This window comes from Lagenorhynchus albirostris, chromosome 10 (genome assembly GCF_949774975.1).
Source record: "Lagenorhynchus albirostris chromosome 10, mLagAlb1.1, whole genome shotgun sequence".
Classification (NCBI taxonomy): Eukaryota; Metazoa; Chordata; class Mammalia; order Artiodactyla; family Delphinidae; genus Lagenorhynchus; species Lagenorhynchus albirostris.
The window spans coordinates 82,628,714-82,654,390 of NC_083104.1; the positions used below are offsets into that span (position 1 = coordinate 82,628,714).

The window sequence follows — 25,677 nt, forward strand, 5'->3', positions numbered from 1 at the left end:
ATCTGATTGTGAGGATTGAGTCAGGATTAAACCAGAAAAGAAAGGCAATTAGATATAGTACGACAGAACGGAACTGCAGTAATGAAGGACATGATTTTGTCCCAACATCATCAGACGAGGTGGCCGAGTGGTTAAGGCGATGGACTGCTAATCCATTGTGCTCTGCACGCGTGGGTTCGAATCCCACCCTCGTCGTGAGGTTCTCTGGACCTTGGCGCCTTCAGGGCGGCCACTGTGTGAGCAGGGTGTTCTTCACTGACTCACTTCCTACTTGTCATGTGGATAGTGCCTATGAACATCTATAGCAACTTGCCTTAGACCGGGAGGTGTACTTATATTCACACGGACTTTTTCGAGGAAGAGCGATATAATAAAACATTGCCTAGATATACACAACGAATTATTATATGTTGTGTTACACTTGCAGGGTATTTTCAGCCTATTTTTAACTGTACTGCAATTTTCACCAAGTTTGTTAAAGAGACAAAACTGAAAATATATCCCACATGACATTTCCTATTAGATCCAAGGATTCCTCCTTTAGCAGAACAGAAGAATATCAGTATTGTGTAGTTTCTGCTGTGATCTCCAACTTGTCAGAACTTTGGGGCAAAATATTTTTATATGTATATAAAATATTTTATAAAATAAATTTATTTAAGTATTTTATACATAAAATATAGTTTAATTTAAAATTATTTAAATATTTATTAAAATATCATATATATAAAGCTATACAGAAAACTCTTGCATCCTTTCTTATTTTCCAACCACCTAATTACATTCGCCACAGATAGCCATTGTTATTAATTCCTTCCAGAATCATATTAAGCATATATGAATATGTACCACGTGCAATAAATATATCTTTTTATCTCAAAAAGGGGTAACACAAATGATAACATACTATGCATATTGGTCTGTACCTTACCCTTTTCCCCTAAGCAATATATCTTTCCATATCATAAAAAAAAGTGACAGTTTATGCTTTTCCAAGGACACATAGTATTCCAACATATGGGTTACTGCATATTATTTAACCAGCCCTCTATTGGACATTTAGGTTTTTCCCCCATCTTTTGCTTTTACAAACTATGCTGCAACGAATAACTTTATACATTTATATATAATATTATACAGAGAGATATTATACAGAGAGAGATTATACAGAGAGAATATTATACATAAATAACATTTATGTATAAAGTTATTCATATATATGTATATGTAATTTTGAATATGTGCATTTGTAATACTGCAAGATAAATTTCTAGAAAGGAGTTTGCTGAGTCCTAAGATATGTGCATTTGAAATATTCACACCTACTGCCAAACTGCCCTCCAAAGGAATTTTATTAATCTATACTCCCAGCCAGTGATGACTGAGGTTCTTTCTCCCTTCACCCTCCCCAATATGCTATGTCGTCAACTTTGGCTTCTCTGTTATTTTAGTAGGTGATAGTGATACTGCAGGGCAATTTAATTTTCATTTCTTTTACTACAACAAAATATTTGTTACATTTATAAAGATAGAATATTTTTTGCTTTATTTTATCTTATTTTTTTAAGGTGAGAGCAGTATTTGAAGTATGATCTCTAGGCTGCTTCAAGTGCTTGTTGTGAATGAAGAATTCTGGGCCTCACTCTTGATCTATTAAATTATGATCTCAGGGAGTGTGCTCTGGAATCTGTAATTTAATAAAGCATCCAGATGCTTCTCATGCTGATCTTAAAGCTTTGTGTCTGGCTGAGGTATCTATGTATTACATCCAATCACCCAGAATGCTCTTTATTTCTATAAATGTTCAGCCCAGGAAATCTGCTCCTGCCTTCAATTTTACCAGCCACATCCTCATATCTTGGACAAATTTTAAAATCTGTTTTTATATCCTCAGGAAATTGGCTACCATTAATTAATTCAGTCATCTACATTGGACACACATTCTCTACATTTATTGCACCCTCAAATCCTGAGTTAGCTCTCTTTTCTGAAAAAGCAGTTTCCCCAGGATGTGTCTATCAGTTCTTTGAGGAAACTGTGAAAGAAAAATTGCACCAGATGGAGTCAAACAGACAAGGAAGACTTTAAGACTATTGCAATCAGGAAGATTAAACTCCATTCGGAATGCAACAGAGGCAGCTGAGGATTTTTAACCAAAGGGGCAGAGTAAGGAGTCATTGGGTGGAAAATTACTGAAAGAAACTTGATTAAATATCAAGAGTGAAGGAAGGGGAACTTGACTGGACATCAAGGGTGTTGGGGGGATTCTAGATAAACTGGCTTAGCGGGATTCTTGCCCAGACTGGAATCAACAGGATTCTTTACTAAAACTGGGCTGGGCAGGCCAAAGATGGTTTGTAAGAGGGCTCAGAGGAGCTTGACACAAGTTTGGTCAAGGAGGGAGTCCTTGTTAATATCCACAGGGATTCCTTCAGCTTCCTTAAAGAATGGGAGATCCACAGACCAGATAAGGTCCCTACAGAAGTGTCCACATGCTCTCCCAGCCTCTCATGCATCGGTTACTGGTTCTGCCTCCCTATATCAGCTGTTCCTTGGCCTTCTCTCCAGCCCTGGGTCACTTGAGTGCAGGTACCTCCTCCAGCCAGGTACGTTTCATTACTGTAATTTAGAGGCTTGGAATAATGTCTGATTTACTGAATTTGAGCTAGGACAAATGGGTCCTTGACGCTAAATATGACCATAATGATTATGTCATTAATTGTCCTTCAGTATTTGAGATGAAGTGGTTCTCCCTTTTGTTACGTCATTTCCTAAAGTTCCAGGAGGGTGGTTGGAACTCTGGAGTCTATTTGAGGTTTTGGCTTTGGGTTAGGATGTTAGTGCTGCAGATGTCTGAGAACCACAGGCTGGAGGTGGCATTGGTTGGAGAGAATGCAGTTAGAAACTCCCCACCCCGGGACGGCTATCAGGTCAGTTCAGAAAAGAGAGGATACTTTGGAGGATACTTTTGATCATACTAGCATCAACAAGGTTGAAAGAAGACAGGACCACACCTGCTAAGGCAACACTCCAAGCAGAAAATGTTATTTCCCCCTGCAATTAGCATCATCACAGACCATCTAGGTAGAGATACAATCAAGTGCTCATAGTGGGAAACAAAAGAATCTGTTTTCATAAAGTTAGTAACCTTACTTTGTTACAAAGTCTCTGTGTAACCAATGGTAAATCATAATATGAGTCAATGAAATATTTATAGTTTAGTGAGTTACTGGAATTGGTGAGAGTAGGACTTGATTTACTTTTTGGTTACATATGAGAACATTAAAATGTTGAAGCAAGAAGGAACCTGAAAATAGATCACTGGATTTAAGGGTTGCCTATTATGACATAGAAGAGATTAATTTGTACAGAACATAGATACCTGTCTCCTCCTAATTTAGTTCCTGTCCAGCTGAAGGAAATCTTTCTTGCCACTCGCCTACGTTTCTCATTCTAATGGCAAATGAGTGGCTATCTAGAACTAACTGGACTTTCTACGTTTGATCAGCTTTGTCTCCAACGTGATCTCTGTCTACACACAGAGTACTTTTTCAGGGGGACATTTCTTGACCCTGAGCCTCAGCTCCATAGAACCGTTTCCCGGGTGCTTCGGGTGCAGGTGTTTGGCACTTTCTGAGGAGGTCGCGTTCAGAGGTTCGCTCCATTTCCCGCGGGCCCGAGCGGCGGGAAAGGGGAGACGCGGGGAGAGACGTGAGTTTTTCTGCTTGGACGGCAGGAACTGCGCGCTCCGCGGCTGCAGGCTTTCGAGGAGTTTCCAAGCCGGCTTCGCATTTGGGGTGGGTGATGAGAACGAGAAGAAGGAATGAGAGAAGGCAGAGGAGAGTGAACTGTCTCGGTGAAATGGGAATGGGAAGAGGAGGTGAGAAGTGACCCTGGACGGAGAAAGCGCGCTCCCGGCCGAGGCTCGGCGACTCGGCACGTGGCGTTTTAGGCTTAGGAGCGGGCGCGGCGAGGAGGCCTTGGTACCTTGGAGGTTTTGAGATGCGGTCTCCATCAAGGAATTGCGCTGCTGGAGCTGTTCCGCCCGAGCCCTGAAAAGTTCATGAGGTTGCTGGGAGGCTGACCATTTCTAGTCAGCCTCCTTGCTATTGAACTTTGTGCGATTGGAAAGCTTAATTTTAAAGAATTCGTTAGTTCCCAGGAGAAGTATTCTGTCCTTTTGTTTGAACAGAGTCGTAGAAGCCAAGACTATTGCACACGACCACAAATGTGTGAAGCAGAGGAACGCTTTCTTACCGGTTCAGATATGATCCCAAGAACTATAAAATGTTCCCCTGAGAGAGGTCCCACCGAGATTCGAACTCGGATTGCTGGATTCAAAGTCCAGAGTGCTGACCATTACACCATGGGACCAACCGAAAAGGTAAACCTCCGTCTGTAATCATAGTTAAATATTTCCTTCATAAGTTTTCAATAGCTCTAACCCAGAAGAGTTAGGTCAAGCTTCAGTGAGACCACGCTGATAATGAAATCTGACGCTTTACTGTCGCTGGGGAAGAGGCATTGGGCAAAATATCATTCAGGGCAATCCGGGCACTCTCTCTTCTGCTTCTGTTGGGAGCATAAATTAATTTGCGGAAGACCAGCAGAGGCGGATCCAGATTTTGTGAAGTCTGAAACTTACACAAGTTTCTTAAAAAGGACACAAGGGGGTCCTTTTTAAGAAAAAGAATAGACATTCTCAACAGATACAGCTACTCTAAAGCATATATAACGTATCTGAGGAAAAATTGGAATAAAAAGAGGTCGCAGTCTTAACTAATTTCCATTATAATATACTTCTGCAAGTTTTACAAAAACATATGTTCATACAGGGCGACCCCTTCCAGGGCCTTGGAGAGCAGTCTTGACACACTTAGTGAAACTCATGATAAATACCCCTCCAAAGAGCAGTTTGGCAATATCTATCAAAATAATCTCTACTCAGCAATTTTTCTTTAAAAAAGCCATCCTACAGAAATACAAAAAATTAAAAAGTTAAAATATATGTCTAAGGTTGTTCACTGTAATATTTTGCAATATCAGAAATTTGAAAATATGCCCATCCATTCAACGGAAATAATATACTAAAAAGAATGGGATAGATGTAGGTACCCACATGTTGGTTTGGCAGTTTCTGGAGAGGATTTAATCTAAGTTTAAAACAAATAAACACAACCTAGAAATTTGCTGAATTGTAATATATAGCATGAACTAATTTTTGTAAGTCATAGTTTGTGAGTTTATATATACATTTTTAAATAGCTTAAGAAGCGGAATTGGGAATCAAGGAGCTTCTCACTTTTTGTCTGTTCACTTTTGTGAGATATAGTCACTTTAGTAATTAAAAGTGCAAAATCTACAAAAAAAATTAATGCCCTTCAGTAGAGGACTTAGAAGTCATGTTTACTCCATGCTGACTGCCTCCTGTGCTCAGTATGGCGGTGATCACAGAATGCAGAAAATGAAAAATGTAGAAGATAGAATCCCTGACTGCAAAGGGTTAACAGTTGGTTAGGGGGAAACCACAAAAGATAAGTGCAACATGTTAATAGTGGCTAGGAAAATGAATGGGGAGCTCCATCTCAGTCCTTTTGATGATCTGATGACTCGCGCACATAGACAAAGATTGTATATACAATTTCACTGGGTTTAGCGACTCACTCAAGACCATTTACAGACCTCAAAGGTAAAAATTTTTGATTTAGAGATCTCTAAAAAAGACCTTCTGATCCTTCAAAGTCTCTTGAATCAGAAATGCCAAAATGTGAGTAATAACAGGGAACAAAGTAGAAGCAGAGAGAGAATGGGGAAAAGGAGGCATTCAGCAATTCAACAAATATTCCTCAGACATCTATTATTTATTGAGCGCTCTTAACAAGGCCGTGGGGGCAGGCTGGGTGGGGAGGAGGAAGAGGAATTAAGGCTGACACTTGCAATGATTCCTAGGCTTCTAGACCTCCAGCAGAATCCACCCGTGCCACAGTCTTTTCCTCTTGAAACAGCGTTTTCTCTTTGCTTACCTGCATCCACTCTAGCACTGCCTGCTCCGTGCATCTTCGAATACCTTGCCTGGCAGAGCACACTGCCTTGAAGGAGCATGAGCCAGGTGGGAATTTCCTGGTTGCCCACCTGTAATGACTTGTTAGACTCTGAAAACACGTCCAGATTTTCCTTCTTAGGTTTCTGGGGCCAGTTTCACAGGACTGTTTACAGCATGGCTCACAGGAATAGCTACTCCTGCCGTTAGGGGGGAAGCTCACTATATGGATCTTGATTTTTCCCATCTATAAAATGGAAAGAAGGAACTGGATCTTACATTTCTTTTTTCGAGTCTGATTTACGGTGAATGGGAAAGGAGACAGTGGCCCAGATCTAACGAGAAAAGGCCGGTTGAAGCCTACAAATTCGCTGACTTGGCATTCGCTCAGGGATGCTCTTCTACGTCTGTTTTAGGACGCGGCGGTGAGTTCTGCGGGTCTGAGTGCAGCGACGGCTTATCACCGTGACAAAAAAACCAACAACCCAGAGTAGCCTCTACACTAGCGCTACTCACACCGTGAAACTCTTTTCACCCGGGAACTGGGTAACTCGGGAGTTAAGTCTCTGTACAGTTTACTGAGCACTTGCCTCCGGGTGCTCACCAATGTTACCACGACCACCGAGATGACTGCACCACCTGGAATCCTAGAGCGGACCGGAAGTGAGCGCTGCTCCCCCGGCCTGGCGGGAACGTGGGAAGAGCTGCGTCGACCAGGAGTGCAGCCCGCGGCCCATCTCTCTGGCGTGGCGCGAGAGGGTCCGAGCTTCTCTGAAGGGAAGTGCAGGCGGAGGGAAGGTTGTGTCTGCGCGGCGACAATCGGGCCTCCTCCGCAGACGGCTAGCCGTGTGGCAGGAGCCCTTCGCCCTCTCCACGCGGGCCTGAGCCACAGGGAGCGCCGGTTTCGGAGAGACCTGTCTGGTTTCCTTGGTGGAGCTCGTATATCTAGGCTTTATTTAGGGCCAAAGTCTCCCCAGTTTTCTGTCTTGCAAGTAACCTGCCGCTCAATCTGTGGTCCTGGAGCTTTAGTGAGTGCAGTGAAGAAGCTTTAGTGAGAAACTGTGAAACTTTAGTGAGAAACTGTGCTCACAGTTTCCCGTCTTGTCAGAGAATGGCTTCACTTTCAATGGAATTGCTCGAGTAACTGCCCTGTTGTCGCCTAAACAAAATTTTTTTAGCTGCGTCTGTAATTTTTCTGGTCAACAGGGTTTTCTTATATCGAAAACTTTCCTGACCAAGAATTGACTGGGGCCTTCAAGGAAAATCTGCCTAGACCCTTGTTGGAGCGAGCCTTTCTCTAAGCTAAGCTAAGGATGGCGGCAGCCCCGGGGGCCCTACCAGCCTTGGTTGGCCAGGCTTCAGAGGAACAAGGGGAGATTATCAAAGTAAAGGTTAAAGAAGAAGACCCTATTTGGGATCAGGAATCCTGCCTACAGAAGGATTTGTCTCATACCAGGGAACTCTCTCGTCAACGCTTCCGGCAGTTCTGCTATCAGGAGACTCCCGGACCCAGGGAAGCTCTGAGCCAACTCAGGGAACTTTGCCGTCAGTGGCTGAGCCCAGAGATGCACACCAAGGAGCAGATCCTGGAGTTGTTGGTGTTGGAGCAGCTCCTGACCATCCTGCCTGAGGAGCTCCAGGCTTGGGTGCGGGAGCATCATCCTGAGAGTGGAGAGGAGGTGGTGACTGTGCTGGAAGATTTGGAGAGGGAGCTTGATGAACCTAGACAGCAGGTGAGAAATTGGAGGGGCCATCTTCTGTGAAGAATTTGAGTGCGTGGGTCCAAGGTAGAGTAAGTGGGGTTAACTTCACACTGACGGCTGCAAATTCTGGTTCTGGGCATTATTATTTGATCAGTGGTGTAGACGAATAGATTCATGCTTCTGGGATAACAATTTGCATGTCAGTGATAGCTGATCCTAACAAGGAGATGGTTTAACTAAATGGGAAACCTTGGTCTATTGCTTGCAAATGGAAAATATCTCTTATTTAGTGACTGTGAGATTAAGGTAGCTATCTCTTCTTACGATCCCCGCTACTTTTACCATATATGAAAGCACATCAGTGCAGGAATATAAGGAATACCTTCTAGGAGAGACAAATAGAAAAGTAGTCTAATTTAATGGAAATATCAGGAAATGGTGAATCATAAGATCTGGGTTCTATGATAGGCTCTGTCACTAATTAGCTGTATAATCTTGGGCACACACACTTTCTCTGGACTTTGATGACTTCATCTGTACAGTGAAGAGATTAATTGCATCATTTTCTAGATACTTTTCAGTACTTGCAGTTGTTGGTATGTGAGCCAGTATTCTGTCTTTTCCCATCACACTAGAGGTTATTTAAATAAAGAGAATATACTTGCTTTCTATGACTGTAATTTTAGAACATTATGGATATTGCCAAACACTGTTACATTTCTATAATGTTACTATCTATACATTTATCTGAATTCTTTTTGAGTATGAACATTGTATGTATACAGTCTGATCTGTTAAAATATGTTTTTCTGGAATGCAGAATCTTTCATATGAGATTGGTAAATAGGAAAATAAGTCAATATAATGCTGAGTTTGTGTCGGCTCATATATGAGTTTTCCCAGAAAGTTGATGTTTTGGGCCACCAAGTAAGAGCAGCTGAATACAAAGTATATGACTATAGCTGAGTGCAGCAAGCTGTGAAGACATACAGTGCATAATGTCCATCCACTTCCATATCCTTCCTCTTGGCTCTCTTGGCCCCAGTCTCTGTTTTGGAAGCCCTCATGTGCATAGTTCCCTCCCATTTTGGTGCATTTTTTGCTAAACTTTTTTGTATTCCAGAAAATGAGCAAGGAAGGGGGTTTGCAAGTGCCATAGAAGCATGCTGGTGATAAAATTTATGCTAGTGAGCACAAAAGAAGAAAAGATTTAACAATTGAAGAAAAGCTCGAAATTATAAAATGTTTTGAAATAAATGAAAGAACATGTGACACTGGGTGTGCAACTGAAATAAGAGTCAACTTTACGAACAATTAGAGACAATGCTGGGAAAATAAAGTTATCTAGCTGGAACAACTTCCATTGCTACAAAATTTATTGGAGGAAGGCATAAGGAAATGGTAGAAATGGAACATTTGTTTGGATTTTATACCAAAGAAAGAAGCAATCAGAGGTAACCTTTCTCAAAATTAAAGAGAAGACTTTAGCAATACATGAAGACCTTAAGAAGAAAGTGGAAGATCCTGCAGAAGTGCCTTCATTTAATGCAAATAGTGGCTGGTTTAGTGGCTTCAAGAACTGCTATGGTTTCCACATTATTAGGATCTCTGGTGAAGCTGTGAGTGCAGAGAAGCTGCAAAGACATTTCCCCGAGTGTTAAGAAATTTGATAAAGAAGGCTATAACCTGGATCAGATTTTTAATTTTGATGAAACTAGTCTATTGGAAGCAAATGGCCTCAAGGGCCTGTATCTTGAAGGAGAAATCATAAGATCTGGTGTTTAAGGCTACAAAAGGTCTACTGACTGTGATGCTGGGTGGGAATGCCAGTGGGAATTTAAAGCTAAAGCTTGTGTGATTTATCACTCTGCCAACCCATAAGCTTTAAAAGGAATTGTAAAGACTAGCCTGGGTGACTGCTATAAGTCTAGCAAGAGAGGCTGGATGACAGGGCAGGTATTTACTTATTGTCAAGGTGATGTTTTGTAGATGATTTCTTAAAATATTGCAAGAAGAACAATTTGTCTTTCAAAATTCTTGTAATTCTCAGTAATACACCAAGCCATCCTCCAACAGTTGCTGAACTTTCTTCAAATATTAAAGTTCTCTTTTTATCTCCTCATACAACTACTTTACTCCCTGATCAGGGTGTGATCACAGTTTTTAAAGCTTATTATTTAATGATAACATTCAAGATGTTTATTGGATCAACAGGGGGTGACAATGCACACACAGTTTTTGAATTCTGGAATTGATAGAGTATTAAACCTGCAATTGATAGTCTTGTAGAGGCCTGGAATGATGTCACCAAAGCCTGTTTGCGTGGGGTGTGGTGTAAGATTCTCCCTGATTTAATTTATGATTCTAAAGGCTTTGAACCTTCAGAAGAGCTCCCTCAAATCAAAGCAAGCTGTATTGCTCTTGCAAAGGAGGTTGGATTTGAAGAAGTTGAGAGTGAAGATATTGAGGAACTGCTGCAATCTCATGCAGAGGCTCTCTCTACACAAGAGCCACAACAATTAGATGCTGAGGCTCAAATGGAAGCGTTTAAGAGGATGGTGCAGTTCAACAAGCTACCCCATAAGAGCATTTCACTTCTCAGTTATCTTCTGCTCTAAGTATGATAGAAAAGCAGTTACAGTGGGTAGAAGATAATGATGCAGAACACAGCAGGGTTTTACTTCGTGGCATGAGGTCCTGTTTGGAGCCATGTTAGCAGCTTCTTTATGAAAGAAAGAAAATATTTAAGCAGCAAAAACTACATATCTTTTTATAAGCCAATATCAAAGAAATAAAAACAAGATGATGAGCCAGAACCGTCATTATATTTTTTGTAATATCACTACATTTCTTGGAAAGTGTGCAAATGCTTGTCCATCTGAACTTATGATGATATCCTCTACCCTTGCCTCACCCTTTCCTTACACCTCTTTCTAACAAGATACCATCACCTTTCAAAGTAAAATCCTATACTTAATGTAACATTTCTTTATTTAATGTCTTTTTAACTATACTTGAACTTTTATTGGAATTTCTGTAGTTTTATTAATGCTCTCCTGACAAAGTTGTGTAGACTTTAAATAGTCTACCCTACAACTTTATTTTCTCCATAAATCCTGTTATTTTTTGTGCAGTTTTGCAGAAAGCATGTTTTTTCATGAGTTCATATGTTACCACATAGATGCCTGTACAGGCAGTCTCTTATCTCTAGCCAGCACACCTTTTCTCTTTGTTTCGAATAAACAATATTAGTTTTTTCCCTTAGGATGTACCTGTTACTTTAAAATTTTCCTCTTCTAGCTTTGTTGAAAAATGCAACCATTGGTAGGACTTGGTGTTTTGTCAATCCTGGGTAATGTTCAGGGTTATGCTCTGCTCATACTTGATAGTTTTTCATGTGACTCAGGGTTATAGAAATCTCCTAGTCTTATTGAATGTCAAGTTTGCATAAATGTTTCTCATTTTTCTTGTTTCTGTGTGATTTCTGAAGGGAGGGGGAAATGCCATTGTTGCAGACACTTTTAGCTGCCAACCCAGTATCTGTTGTACACCCCTTCTTTCTTGCTTAAAAAATGTTGATTTTGTTCATGTTGGCTATGTACCTAACTAAATAATTTTCAGCTTTCCTTGTGCTAGAGTTAGCCATGCATCATAGTCTGGCCAGAGAGAAATAAGCATATTTTCTGGGAATTTCTGTAGAAGCTTTAATTTTCCTTATAAAATGGCACAGATGTGTTTAGTTCTGCCTTTTCCCACTTCCTGTCTTGAACGTGGATGTGATATCTGGAGCTGTGGTAGCCATCTTGTGACCATGACATGATGATAAGCATGAGGATGAATACCAATATGTTATGAATGGCAGAGCAGAAATATAAAGACAACTCGGGTCCCTTACAGAACTGTTAGGTATGTGAATCAATGCCAGCAACTGCCCTCCTCTGGATTTCTTAGCATATGACAAAAATAAACCCCTATTTGTTTAAGCCACTATAAGTTAGGTGTTTTAATTAATTGGGAAATACATGCATTTCTAATGAATACAGTCATATTTACTCCACTATTTTATGACCAAAATTTCTTATTAGATATCTTAAAAAATCAAATCTGGGAATCATATAGTGAAAGACAAATGACTTTCATAACCAGTTTGAAGTAATTTCAGCTTTGTAATTTGTTTTTGCCATCCAGAGGCACCCTTTACACTTTTGTGGTAAAGGCAGAGTGGAATTCCTCCTATTCCTTCCAAGACCAGGCCCACCTACCTTGGACTAGTCCCTCTAATGGAAGTAAGAAGAAGTAAGCAAGCAGAACCCAGGGAAGCTGAGGAACACAGCCAACCAGCCAATGTCCATAGAAGCGAATTCTAAGGGGATTATCTTAATAGGTAATAACAATGAGATATTACTATATTATAGGTTCATCTATAGCCAGGGAGGATATCTGTGTTGCTTAGAACCCAAAACTTGAAAACAATAGAAAATGAATTTCTATCTACTGTGTTAGGAGAAAACAAAACTAATTGCTTACTTTTGAAAAGGATTAAAACACTGAACTGTATTCATATGTGTAAATAAGCCTGAGAGAATCGGTAGGAAAAACTTGAAGAGTGAAGAAGAGAGCAATAGTCTCATTCGATACTAACATACCATAAAGCCTCTTTAGGTAAAATTGTGGTACTGACACATGAATAGCTGGATCAATGAAACCATAGAAAGTATGAAAGTGGACTGGAGCACATATGAAAACTGAGTACACAATATATGTGCCATCTCAAATCACAGTGGGGAAAATGGTGTTTTAAGTAAATGGTGTTGGGACAAAGAGATAGCCATTTCAAAAAGAAACACATGAAACCCATACCTCATACCATATTCCAGAACCAGAATAAACTTTAAATGTGTCAGAGATCAATATATAAAATTTTAAACATCCAGGAACTAGGAGAAAACAAGCATGACTTCTAAGATAATCTGAATGTATAGAATTACTCAAAATCTAGAAGTAATATCAAAATTCTACATGAAACATATTTTTTAAATGCAGGACAAAAAACCCCCACAAGCAAATCAATATAACAAATTAGTGAAGATATTTGCAAAATATGTCATAGGTATAAGTGAATCTCCTTAACAGAAATGCAATAAAAATAATCACGAGACATGAGCAGTTTTTTTTTTTTTTTTACAAACAAACAAATGGCTATGAGAAGATACTCGACTTCAATCATAAAAAGAGCAAATCAGAACTATACTGAGGTGCCATTTGTCACCTATCAGACTGGCAAAAATTCAAAAGCTTGGCAACACAATCTGTTGGCCTGACTGGGGAAACAGTTCCTCTCAAATGTTGCTGGTAGAAGTGCAAAATGGTACCATCCCTATGGAGGGGATTTTGGCACCATCTAACACATATTTATGCATTTACGATTTGACCCAGCAATACTGCTTCTGGGAATTTACTTGGAAAATACAAGTAAGAAACAACATAGACACAGTTTTTCATTGCAGCATTATTTGTAAAAGCAAAATATTGTAAACAACCTAAATGCCCATTCGTATAAGGGTGATTGAATAAACTATGGTGCATCAATATAATGGTACTATGTACACAAAAAAAAGCATAAGCAAGATATCTATGAACTGGTATGAACTGATTTCCAGATAATATTTTTATATTAAGTGAAAAAAAAGGAGGTGTAAACTACTATACAATATGAAAAAATAAGTATACACACATTTGCATTTAATTTGTATATGTATTATATACACACAAATATATACATGCAGATGTGTGTATATACGTATGTATAATGTTTTTACTTATTTTTGCAAAAAAAACACCAGAGGGTAAAGCATCAACAACAAAAAATGGTTTCTTATGGGAGTGGGGGAGAGTAGAATGCAGGCTATTTGAATATGAGCAAGACTTCTCTGGATACATATTTCGTTTTTTTTTACATCACGTAAATGTTCTCAGTATTTAAGAAATAATACTAAATTCAAAATGATAAAAACAGAAACAAATGAACTCAACAATATATCAAATTAACATAGTAATACAGAGGAAAATAATAATTCAGGTGGCTTGACCACAGTACTCTGACCATATACTTGTAGCGGGATACTGTCTATGGGCCTGTAAAGCTGCAAAGGTATATTGAACTTTACTTAGTAGGTATGTTGTTGGAAGTGTTCTACAACACAAAGCATGCTGATTCTGAAACTCTTTTGTATTATTGTAGTTTAGAGCCAATGAGTAAATAATATATATACATTGTTATGAACTGCTTTTTTTTTAACTGTGGGAGAAGGAAGATATTAATATGGAATATGGAAAGGTGAGGAAAATTCTATAGGTATTGAAGTTGAGTTGAATTCATGTTATTTTATAAAATATATTTACCAGTTTTATCCTTGAAAGGGCCTAGAGGAGATGACACCTATTAAAAATGAGCCTACTACTACTCAATCTTTGCTACTAAACATTGTTGTCCTCTAAAATGAATAAAAATTTCTTGGGAAAAAAAAACAGTTGAACTAGATCTAGGACAGGGAGAATACAATGTGGTCCTTGTATTGTTTATTCTAGAAAGCTTGGATGTGCCAAAACCAAAACCAAAACAAAACAAAAACTAGTGGGGTCATGTCAAAAGGTTGCAGGTGCCAGATCAAGGGGGCTCCCACTGGCCAAATTTGAGACAGTTTGAGCATCAAAGTGAGTGAGGATGGAATGGATTATAAAATAAGTCTATAGTGATACTCAGAAAGAGAGACAGACACCAAAGTAGGATGGACAGAAAGCTTTTTACAGAAAATTGCTAGCTATTAAATGTGGAAGGAATTGTAAAAGTAGGAAGTCACCATTTTGCAACCCCCAGTATAACAAGCAGAAATCAATGAATGTTAAAACCATTGGGGAATAAGATATTTGCATAGTTCCAAATTATTACCAATTATTATTTATTACAGTTGGAGAAAGTGTATTTTTGAATGGATAGATCTGGTAGTTACCACCTTAACTAAAGTAATCAAATTTAGCATTATCTACAATAAAATAATTTGACAACTTAATGTAACCTGTGATGTGACACAGTAAGTACACATTACTTACGTAGTATTCTTCCAAAAATGTTCTTTCCCTGCCGCCAAGCAGTCGCGTGGAGGCTGAGGCTCGGGTGCTTTCAAGATTCGGCTCCATCCGTAACCCACCTCCTTGGCCGAGGAAGGCATTGCTGCTGGAGGTATAATGGACGTTAATACTGCTCTGCAAGAAAAAAAGTGATCAAATTAAAAATACTGGGTTTTTGTTCCTCAAAAAACAAAGAAAGAAAAAAAAGTTTAACCAGTATCTACTTGTGAAGAAACAATTAGGCAAGTCCCTAATGCGCGATATTCTATAAGACAAGTAGCCCTGACTTTTCAAAATTTAATGTCATAAAAAAGCCAGGAAAAAAAAAAGTCAGAAAATGATTTTAGATTAAAAGAAGCAAAAGAGATATAATAACCAAAAACAATGTATAAATATTGAACGGATCATGGACTTAAAAAAAGCAAACATAAAATGCAGGTGACCCTTGAACACCTATGGGGGTGAGGGGTTAGGGGCATCGACTTTCTGCACAGTTGAAAATAGTCCTCCCTATACATGGTTCTTCCATATCTGTTTCTGCATATGCAGATTCAACCAACCAGGGATCGTGTAGTATTTACTGTAGTAGTTACTATTGAAAAAAATCCGCCTATAGATAGTCACCCAAGGGTTAAACCAATGTTGTTCAAGGGTTAACTGTATGTATGGGGACAATTGGGTAGATTTAATTATAAACCGAGTACTAGATCATTGGTGTAAGGAAGAGATAAATGTTTTCTTTTCACCCAACAGTTATCCACTTTGATTGGCTTTTTTTTTCTCCCATCCATAACACACTGGGCTAATGTTTTCCACATTTGGTCTAAAACAACTATCAGATTTCTTCCTGAGTTTAACAGTTCAGTTAGTTCCTATTAGATAATTTGCATACCCCCCAAATATTTACTTTTAATTGCTCACACTGAAACCCATTTACAATTTTCTTCTGGTTAGGAGGAAAATTAGGAAAGATTCCTTTAATGTGCTTCCATTGTTATTCCCCAAAACAGAAACCACGAGGATGCATATCAACTCCTGTTCAATGCAGACAGTTTCTGTTGTATGGCTCTGGCTTTATTCGTCCCAGCATTTTTTATTTCTCTCCTTATTCTATCTTGCACTCCTCTTAAGAATTCAATGAAGACTTTTTTTTCTTCTTATATCCATTCTGTTTCAGTAGAAGAATGTTTTGAAGTTTAGCTATGGTTTGTGCAGTGATGTGATTAATATTATATTAGTTTCCAAATGTACCTGTTTATCCCCAGGTCCCACAGGACACATATGGGCAGGAAGTTCCTATTGAAGAAATGACTCTTCTAGATACTGCAAAGGCGTCCTTAGGTACCCATCTCCAGACTATAGAGGACGGAATGGAATGTGAATCTCCAGAGCCACATGCGCTTCAAGATAATGGTGAGGATAAGTTAGTCTTTGGAAGGAGGATGAGATGTGGGAGGAGGGAAGGGTCCATTCATGGAAATCTTATCAAATTTTATTCCATTGCAGCTTCTACTGAATATGGCTGAAGGAAGGGTCAACGAGTGTAGTGGAATGCTATTAAAGAAGTTGAATTAAGCAGTCATGCAATAATGTAAAAAATAGTTGAACACAAGATTTTTCATGGATATTTTGCAATGGAATTAAGTACCTATGGATAGATAAATCAGAGATGCCTCTGTATGTAAATGCTGATCACTTGTCAATGTAGACATGGGTCCCATTTCTGTAGCCTCTGCCCCCAATTCTTGTTACATATGACTGTTTAAGACTTGGAAATACTACTTCAATATTCTACTGAAGAAAATGGAATTTCTGAAGTCTATGTCCACTAGAGATCTAAGGACTATTAACAGTGTAATGTGTGGTGGAGGCAGCAGCACAGGCTGGCCTAGTTATGGAGTAGCTGTCTTTTCCCAAAGGCTTAAGTATAATTGATATAATTTTCTTCTTTTCTTTTCTTATAACCCTAGCAACTCCTTATTCTCTGCTTATCCTAGACCTACTAACATTGATTGTACTAATTTCTGAAGCTCATATTCTCAGATTACATATTCTGAAGCTCTGGTTCTCATTTACGTTGCCCTGTATTTCTTTCCTCCCCCCAGTTTATCCTTGTTTACCTTCTGTTATGTTCATGGCTCCATAGCATGATGCAAAATGTATCAGTGTGGAAAGAAATACTATCTATATAATGGTCTTTTCAGTCACATTTTGAAATACCACTTATCGTGAGCGTTGTCATCCTCATTATAAAGTTAACAAATTTTTATCCAACACTTTTTTTTTTTGTGGCCACACCCAAGGCTTGGCTTGCAGGATTTTAGTTCCCCGACCAGGGGTTGAACCTGGACCACACAGCAATGAAACCACCTGAGTCCTAGTCACTGGACCACCAGGGAATTCCCTATCTGACACTTTTCTATGTAGTAATGTGTTAGATAATGGAAAAGATACTGGAGGAAAAAGTGATCCCTGCTTCTTTAGAAACTTACAATCTTGTTAGTTCTATGAAACAGTTAAAGAAGAAAGTGCTACAGTGCTAGTTTGTGTTGTGAATAAATTATGTCTTCAAGAAAGGAGAACTCACTGTAAGCTTAAATTAAATGATCAAGGAAGTCTTGTTGGAACCATTGAGACTTAAGTGAGGCCAAAACACACAGTAACATATTAATTTGAAGTTTTGGAAGTTATGAACATTTGAGAATGATTTAAATTTACCAATTCAACATTTGTTATGCAAATTGGTAGTATAAACAACGTTGACTTGAGAGAAAGTATTTTTTCCAAGCAGCTGTAAGAATTTAGAGGTGATATGCTAATTCCAAATTATTCTTTTTGATTTTTTCAAAATAGTTTCCTTAAGACTAGCCAAATTTGATTTATTCTAAGTGTTTCTGTTATTATGAATATTCTAAACACTTATTTTAATATGCTATATTACGTCAGAGTGTTTTCACTACTTCAGGTTCATCTGCTACTCTTTCTTTATTAAAATCAGTAATAAGATTATTGGTATTGGGTTTATAGTTTCACAAGCACCAAAAAGGAGCTCATGCAAATATATGATGTTGAAACTTCAGCCCCAAATGTTGCTATAACAGCTAACCTGACTGAATAAAACAAAATGTGGTATAGTCTGGGGCTTTAAAAATATCTATGACTGTATTTCTGAGACTTCTCTAGCCAAAAAAAATGTTCTTGTGTAATTAATAAATAAATGAAAAAATAATAACATCAGTTTGCTCCCTGTTTTACATAAAACAGTGCTTTACTTTAAGGCTAACCCTGGATACTGCTCTGGAAAGTCACATCCTGGCTTTCTACTCTTTACTATATCAGAACTCTTTGTTCCTGGGTTGAGTTCTTCATTTACCCTCTCTATTCCTCCAAAGGTAGACTCCTTAACCAAAATTGTATTCCCCCTCTTGTGTGTCCATAGCATCTACTTGTACTCCCAGCTCTCTCTAGTGGCTACTTTAGCAATATACATATTTTAAATTATATTCCCAAATAGTCTAACTGATTTTTTTCTTTATATTTTAGGGTCATTTTTGTGGCTTTCCATGATGTCTCAAACCATGGGTGATGATAACTTTAGTAGCTTAGATACTAATGAAGCAGAAATCGAACCAGAAAACATGAGAGAAAAGTTCTTCAGAAACTTAGCAGTGTTACTGGAAAACAAGAGTAATAATACCAAGATATTTTCTAAAGCAAAGTACTGTCAATTAATAAGGGAAGTGAAAGAGGCTAAGGCCAAGGCAAAAAAAGAATCAGTTGACTACCGTCGCTTGGCTAGATTTGATGTGATCCTGGTACAAGGACATGAGAAGCTGATTGAGGCTGTAAATGGGGAAACAGATAAAGTACGGTATTATTTACACAGTGAGGATTTATTTGACATACTGCATGATACACATCTCAGCATTGGACATGGTGGACGTACCCGCATGGAAAAAGAGTTACAAGCAAAATACAAGAACATCACAAAAGAAGTTATAATGCTATACTTGACACTCTGCAAACCATGCCAACAGAAAAATTCGAAACTCAAGAAAGTTCTAACATCGAAGCCAATTAAGGAAGTTAACTCAAGATGCCAAGTAGATCTTATAGACATGCAGTTGAATCCTGATGGGGAGTATAAATTTATCATGCATTATCAAGACCTTCGTACAAAGTTGAGTTTTTTGCGGTCATTAAAATCTAAAAGGCCTAAAGAGGTTGCACATGCTCTTTTAGATATTTTTACAATTATTGGAGCACCCAGTGTTCTACAGTCTGACAATGGGAGGGAATTTTCAAGGCAGATTGTCAGTGAACTTAGTTATATTTGGCCAGAACTGAAAATTGTCCATGGGAAACCTCAGCCCTGCCAAAGTCTAAATTCTATAAATCAAACTAATGAGGATATCCAAAATCGGATTATCTCCTGGATGCAAACTAACAATTCATCACACTGGGCTGAATTTTTGTGGTTTATTCAGATGACCCAAAATCAACCCTATCACAGAGGCATGCAACAGACTCCATGTGAGGGTACATTTAGCTCTGAAGCTAAACTGGGCTTGTCTCATTCTCAGCTAACTGAAGAACTTATTGCCAGCCTGAACACAGAAAATGAATTGGAACAGGCCGACAAGGAATTAGAAAATACTCTAAGAGCCCAGTATGAAGAAAATATTGAGACTGGAACAGATAGTAGTGATATTGAAGAAAATCTTTCTATTTCTCCTAAGATAGCCCAAAAAACTCCTCCTGAAAGCAGACTGAATTTTTTATCTTGTGTAGTTTGTGAAAAAGAATGCACAGGTGTTAATAATTGTGTATCGTGTGATAGAAACGTCCATGCAATCTGTGGAGTGCCCTCTCAACATGAGACTGATGGTTATCACCATAGAATAACTTGTAGTCTTTGCTGTGAGACCACTACAATGAAAAGGAAACATGATGAGATTCCAAGAAGTTTGACTGTTCAACCCTCCAAAATGTTAAAGCCATCGGAGACACCATTTTCATCAGACAAAGTAGGAGACTGGGTAAGAGTTTGAGTGTCTGCTGTAGATCAAAGCAGGGGAAGAGCCTCATACTTTACTGTGACCATGATGAGTGAGAAATTTTTGACGTGGCATACTAAAGCACAATTATGGCCATCTTGTATATATTTTCTCCAAAGAAAGGCCAATTACGTTTAATGTCCTCCCTCCACTCCTTTTTTCAAGTTGGAAGTTATAACCTTGGATGCTGCTTTGTTTATTGTTCTGGGGTGAAAAACAGTAGTATCTCTTACTTATTTCTGATGTCAGGCATTTCTTAGCAGAATGAGAAAGCTAGGGGATAAATGGTATGCATGATGGTATGTTTCTATAGAAGGATAAATTTGGGGACAGATGAATTTAATGTTACTTGGTTTTAATTATATGTGAGTTTGGGTTGAGGGGTAAGCTAAGAAAGGGCATCTCAGGTCAAGTGAAGAAATATTTAGGAAGGGCAGGGGATGATAAATTTGGTTGGGAGATATGGATTTGTGTTGGGAAAGAGTTTGGTTTTCTGATTTAAATGCAGAGTGTGAAATAAGACCAATGAGGCTAATATGTGTTCAGGTAAGTGTTTTGAAATGTGAAGCTTACACATGATTTGGGCCAGTGGTACTCAGAGTTTGTTCTTCAGACTAGTGCTGGTCTGCAAACTGTTTATACTAGTCCATAATTAGGTAAGTACACAAATTTGAGAGTATTTGGAAAGTTACATCAATTTGACATTGCTGCAATGCCCAAGCACGTGACTAATGAACTCATCTTTTCAAATAGAATATTCAGTTTGGGTGTTAAACTCTCAAGGTGAGTCACATGTGGTAGCAGCTCTACATTAGTCAAGCACAATAGGTTCATATTAAAATGTGTGATATAGGGGTTCCCTGGTGGCGCAGTGGTTGAGAGATCGCTTGCTGATGCGGGGGAAACGGGTTCGTGCCCTGGTCCGGGAAGATCCCACGGGCCGCGGAGCGGCTAGGCCCGTGAGCCATGGCCGCTGAGCCTGCGCGTCCGGATCCTGTGCTCCGCAACGGGAGAGGCCACAACAGTGAGAGGCCCGCATACCGCAAAAAAAAAAAAAAAGTATGTGATATGCTATGATTAGCTTGTCGGCTGTAACCCAAAAGTGTATAAAACTCTGAGAAAATGTAAGTATTTATTTATCTTTATAACTTAATTTAAAAATCATTTTATATTTTTAATCAAGCCTAGTTTTGGGGTTTTTAAAATTTTTTTAAAGTATAGTTGATTTACAATATCATGTTAGTTTCAGGCATACAGAACAGTGATTCAGTTCTATATATATTTTCTTTTTTCTTCTTTTCCCTTGTAGGTTATTATAAAATATTGAGTATAGTTCCCTGTGCTATACAGTAGGACCTTGTTGGTTATCTATTTTATATATAGTAGTGTATATATATTAATCCCAACCTCCTAATTTATCCCTCCCCTCCTCTTTCCCCTTTGATAACCATAAGTTTGTTTTCTATGTCTGTGAGTCTCTTTCTGTTTTGGATATAAGTTCATTTGTATCTTTTTTTTTTTTCAGATTCCACATATAAGTGATATCATGTATTTGTCTTTCTCTGGCTTATTTCACTTAGTATGATAATCTCTAGGTGCATCCATGTTGATATATATATATATATATATATACACACACATACATACATACATCACATCTTCTTTATCCTTTCATCTTTTGATGGACATTTAGGTTGCTTCTATATCTTGGCTATTGTAAATAGTGCTGCAATGAACAGTGGAGTGCATATATCTTTTTGAATTAGAGTTTTCTCTGGATATATGCCCAGAAGTGGGATTGCAGAATCATATGTTATTTTTAGTGTTTTGAGGAACCTCTATACTGTTCTCCATAGTGGCTGTACCAATTTACATTCCTACCAACAGTGTAGGAGAATTCCTTTTTCTCTACACCTCTCCAGTATTTATTATTTGTAGGCTTTTTGATGATGCGAGCCTAGTTTTTGATTTCTAGTTTAACATTATTAAAGACAAAAGTAAAATTTGTATTACTTATTTTTAATTCTAATTTGCAGATGGAAAAACAAGCTTCACTGGACTTTTTTGTGAAGAAAAGACATACCTTTTCTGAATATGACAGTAGTAGTAAAAGAATTGGTAACAATGGAAGTCATCCTGAGGAAGTGAAAACCAAAAGAGTTCATACTAGCTTTACTCGGAAGTATGATCCCTCATATATTGAATTTGGTTTTGTAGCTGTAATTGATGGTGAAGTGCTGAAACCACAGTGTATTATTTGTGGAGATGTACTGGCTAATGAAGCAATGAAACCATCGAAACTTAAGCGGCATCTATATTCAAAACATAAAGAAATAAGTTCACAGCCAAAAGAATTCTTTGAAAGAAAGAGTACTGAATTGAAAAGCCAACCAAAGCAGGTGTTCAATGTTTCTCACATAAACATTAGTGCTTTGCGGGCTTCTTATAAAGTAGCACTTCCGGTTGCTAAGTCTAAAACACCATACACAATTGCTGAGACACTAGTGAAGGACTGCATCAAAGAAGTTTGCTTAGAAATGTTGGGTGAATCTGCAGCAAAGAAGGTAGCTCAAGTGCCACTTTCCAATGACACCATAGCACGACGTATTCAGGAACTGGCGAATGATATGGAAGACCAACTCATAGAACAAATAAAACTAGCCAAGTATTTTTCACTGCAACTTGATGAATGCAGAGATATTGCTAACATGATAATTCTTTTAGTATATGTGAGGTTTGAACATGATGATGATATAAAGGAAGAATTCTTTTTTTCAGCCTCTTTACCAACAAACACAACTAGCTCAGAACTGTATGAAGCTGTGAAGAATTATGTTATCAATAAATGTGGTTTGGAATTTAAGTTTTGTGTAGGAGTGTGTTCTGATGGTGCAGCTTCAATGACAGGAAAACATTCTGAAGTGGTTACCCATATTAAAGAACTCGCACCAGAATGTAAAATAACACATTGTTTCATTCATCGAGAAAGTCTTGCTATGAAAAAAATATCACCTGAACTAAATAGTGTGCTTACTGACATAGTAAAAATTGTGAATTATGTAAAATCTAATACGTTAAATTCAAGATTATTCTCTTTATTATGTGATAATATGGAAGCTGATCATAAGCAACTGTTATTGCATGCTGAGATACGGTGGTTATCACGGGGAAAAGTTCTATCAAGAATGTTTGAAATACGAAATGAACTCTTAGTATTTCTGCAAAGCAAGAAACCAGTTTGGTCCCAACTTTTCAAAGATGTGAATTGGACAGCCAAACTTGCTTATTTATCTGATATCTTCAGTATTTTTAATGATCTTAATGTTTGCATGCAAGGAAAGAATGCAACATGTTTTTCAATGGCAGATAAGATTGAAGGACAAAAACAAAAGTTAGAAGCTTGGAAAAAAAGAGTTTCTACAGATTGTTATGACATGTTCCATAACTTAACAACAGTTATCAGTGAAGTAGGTAATGATCTTGATATTGTATATCTGCGAAAAGTTGTCAATGAACATCTTACAAATTTGTTAGATTGTTTTGAATTGTATTTTCCATCAAAAGAAGATCCACGCATAGGAAATTCATGGATACAAAATCCATTTCTTTCATCAAAAGATAATTTAAATTTAACTATAACCCAACAGGATAAGTTGTTGAAACTGGCTACTGATGAAGGATTGAAAATGAATTTTGAAAATACAGCATCACTTGCTTCATTTTGGATAAAAGTTAAAAATGAATATCCTGAGCTTGCTGAGATTGCTTTAAAATCTCTTCTTCTGTTCCCCTCAACATACCTCTGTGAGACTGGGTTCTCTACATTAAGTGTTATTAAAACAAAACATAGAAACAGTTTAAATATACATTATCCCCTGAGAGTAGCGTTGTCATCAATCCAACCTAGATTAGACAAATTAACAAGCAAGAAGCAAGCTCACTTATCACATTAAATTTTTAAAATACTGATTTATAAGGTTTTAATTCAAAGTATACATATAGGCATTATGGAAGTGTGAAAAGTTATGATTAAATTGACAATTCTCTATATAAATTGCCTATATGTAAACAAAAGTGTACAGTTTTTATAATTCTCTTATTTTTCCCCGTTATATTTGTTATATTTATTAAGATGTAATTTTAAATCTGTTCATTCTAATATTAAAAAAATTTGTCTTGTATTTTGTATGTCTTTTCATTATTGCATTTTATTAGGATATTAAGATGGTAGGATGACTTCAGGAGGGGAATAATTTCTTTAAAATGACAGACTTCATCAGTGAAGGGAAGTGAATTCAAGGGGTGGAATTGGAATTTGAATGCAAGGGAGGGGGTTAGTAAGATGTTAGGTTTGTTAAACTGATCCTGGGTGGTTTGGTTGGAAGTTGATAATAAGTTTGTTTTGTTGGTGCGTGTTCAGATGCAGTATTTAAGTGGGTAAGGTGGGGGAAAGCCATCAATGCTTATAAAAGCTCAAATGGGAAAAAACCCAAATGTCTGTTCACAGAATAAAATGTACTGTGTTTATTCAACAGCTAGAATACAGTAGTAAAAATGAGTTATTGTGGAGGGAATTCTGGGGTGTGATGAAATGTTCCATCTTGATTGTGGTGGTATTTACTATTAGCCATATGCAAAGTTGTCAATCAGGGTCCCAGATGAGTGTTATCTGGGTATACAGGAGACTGCTGTCAAGAACTACCTTGTTCTTACTCCTCTTAATTGATTGCAATTTCATCTTTCATCCTTTCTCCTACTTCTCATCCCAAATACATAGCAACAATAGATTATATTGACTGAATTTCCACAGCGCCCACACTAGCCCAGCTTATCTTTACCAAAATTGATACTCATGTTTCCCAAACTATGAGCTTAAAAGCCACAAAATTGAATATTTTCAACACAGACAAGGAGGAGATGAACAAATAAATTTTTTAAAAGAAAAATCCCGAGTTTGGCAAATGAGAAACAATATTGGATGGTAGTTGTGATAAATTATTATTATTCAAAAGTATTTACTGCCTCTTCCTGGGGTAAGATTATACTGCCCCACTCCACAGATATCAGATTTGACTCATTTACTTCACTCTGGATAATGAAATGTGAGCAGACCTGACATGTTACTTTTGGGCACAAACAAGAAACAGTCCTTGATTTGCCATATCTTTTTTCTTCCTCTGTCAAGACGCCATCAGTGTTTCAAGTTGAGGTGGCTCCATTATCCTGGGCGGAGTCATGATGGACAAATAGCAGGAACAGGGTATCTGTTATGGTAAGCCACTTTTATTCTTGGGGTTGTTTCTGCAGCGCTGCGAAAATGCTGTACTGACAATGTGATTGAATTAGCACCGGAAAATGATTTCTTCTTAACTCCAGTGGTTCTTTGTCTGAACAAACTTGAACAAGTCCTTAAAAATTTTTGGAGTTGAATATAAAATAAAGATGGTAATATGCTCAGCATTTGGGGTTGTCACCGTTGTTCAAAGAAGAAATAAATTCAGAAGCTTTTGGCAAATTCTAAAGTACTAGAGAAATGTAAGGTATTACAATATTTTCACTCAAAGTCTGGACTCAGACGTGGTGTCTATGGCATCATTTTAGCTTCTGTGTTGCTGTGAGGCATAGTAATCATCACATTGTCAGGCCCTTTGTTCAGTCACTGAAATGTGCACAAACTGCATATGAATAAGACAGAAAAAGAAGATATGAGGATATTTTTCAAAAGAACAAAGAAAAATGATGAATTCAA

The 25,677-nt window shown here is 37.8% G+C and overlaps 1 protein-coding gene and 2 non-coding genes across 3 annotated transcripts; 2 read left to right on the plus strand and 1 right to left on the minus strand.

Annotated features, from left to right (window-relative positions):
- The first annotated feature begins 113 nt into the window (after positions 1-113).
- TRNAS-GCU (transfer RNA serine (anticodon GCU)) lies at positions 114-195 on the plus strand. The gene has a single exon. It is a non-coding gene; the product is annotated as a tRNA-Ser (tRNA).
- Positions 196-4,302: 4,107 nt separating this feature from the next.
- On the minus strand, positions 4,303-4,374 carry TRNAQ-UUG (transfer RNA glutamine (anticodon UUG)). Its single transcript has one exon. It is a non-coding gene; the product is annotated as a tRNA-Gln (tRNA).
- Positions 4,375-7,353: 2,979 nt separating this feature from the next.
- SCAND3 (SCAN domain containing 3) lies at positions 7,354-24,109 on the plus strand. Its single transcript, XM_060163439.1, has 4 exons — positions 7,354-7,773; positions 16,137-16,284; positions 18,415-19,910; positions 21,965-24,109. The coding sequence occupies exons 1-4, from the start codon at positions 7,354-7,356 to the stop codon at positions 23,879-23,881; spliced, it is 3,981 nt and encodes a 1,326-aa protein (XP_060019422.1). The 3' UTR covers positions 23,882-24,109.
- The last annotated feature ends 1,568 nt before the right edge of the window (positions 24,110-25,677 follow it).

Bases quoted from the DNA above. Each gene is read 5' to 3' on its own strand.
- SCAND3 (XM_060163439.1), top strand. From the start codon at position 7,354: ATGGCGGCAGCCCCGGGGGCCCTACCAGCCTTGGTTGGCCAGGCTTCA. The intron at 7,774-16,136 runs GTGAGAAATTGG...GTTTATCCCCAG, and splicing joins TTGATGAACCTAGACAGCAG to GTCCCACAGGACACATATGG. The intron at 19,911-21,964 runs GTAAGAGTTTGA...TCTAATTTGCAG, and splicing joins CAGACAAAGTAGGAGACTGG to ATGGAAAAACAAGCTTCACT.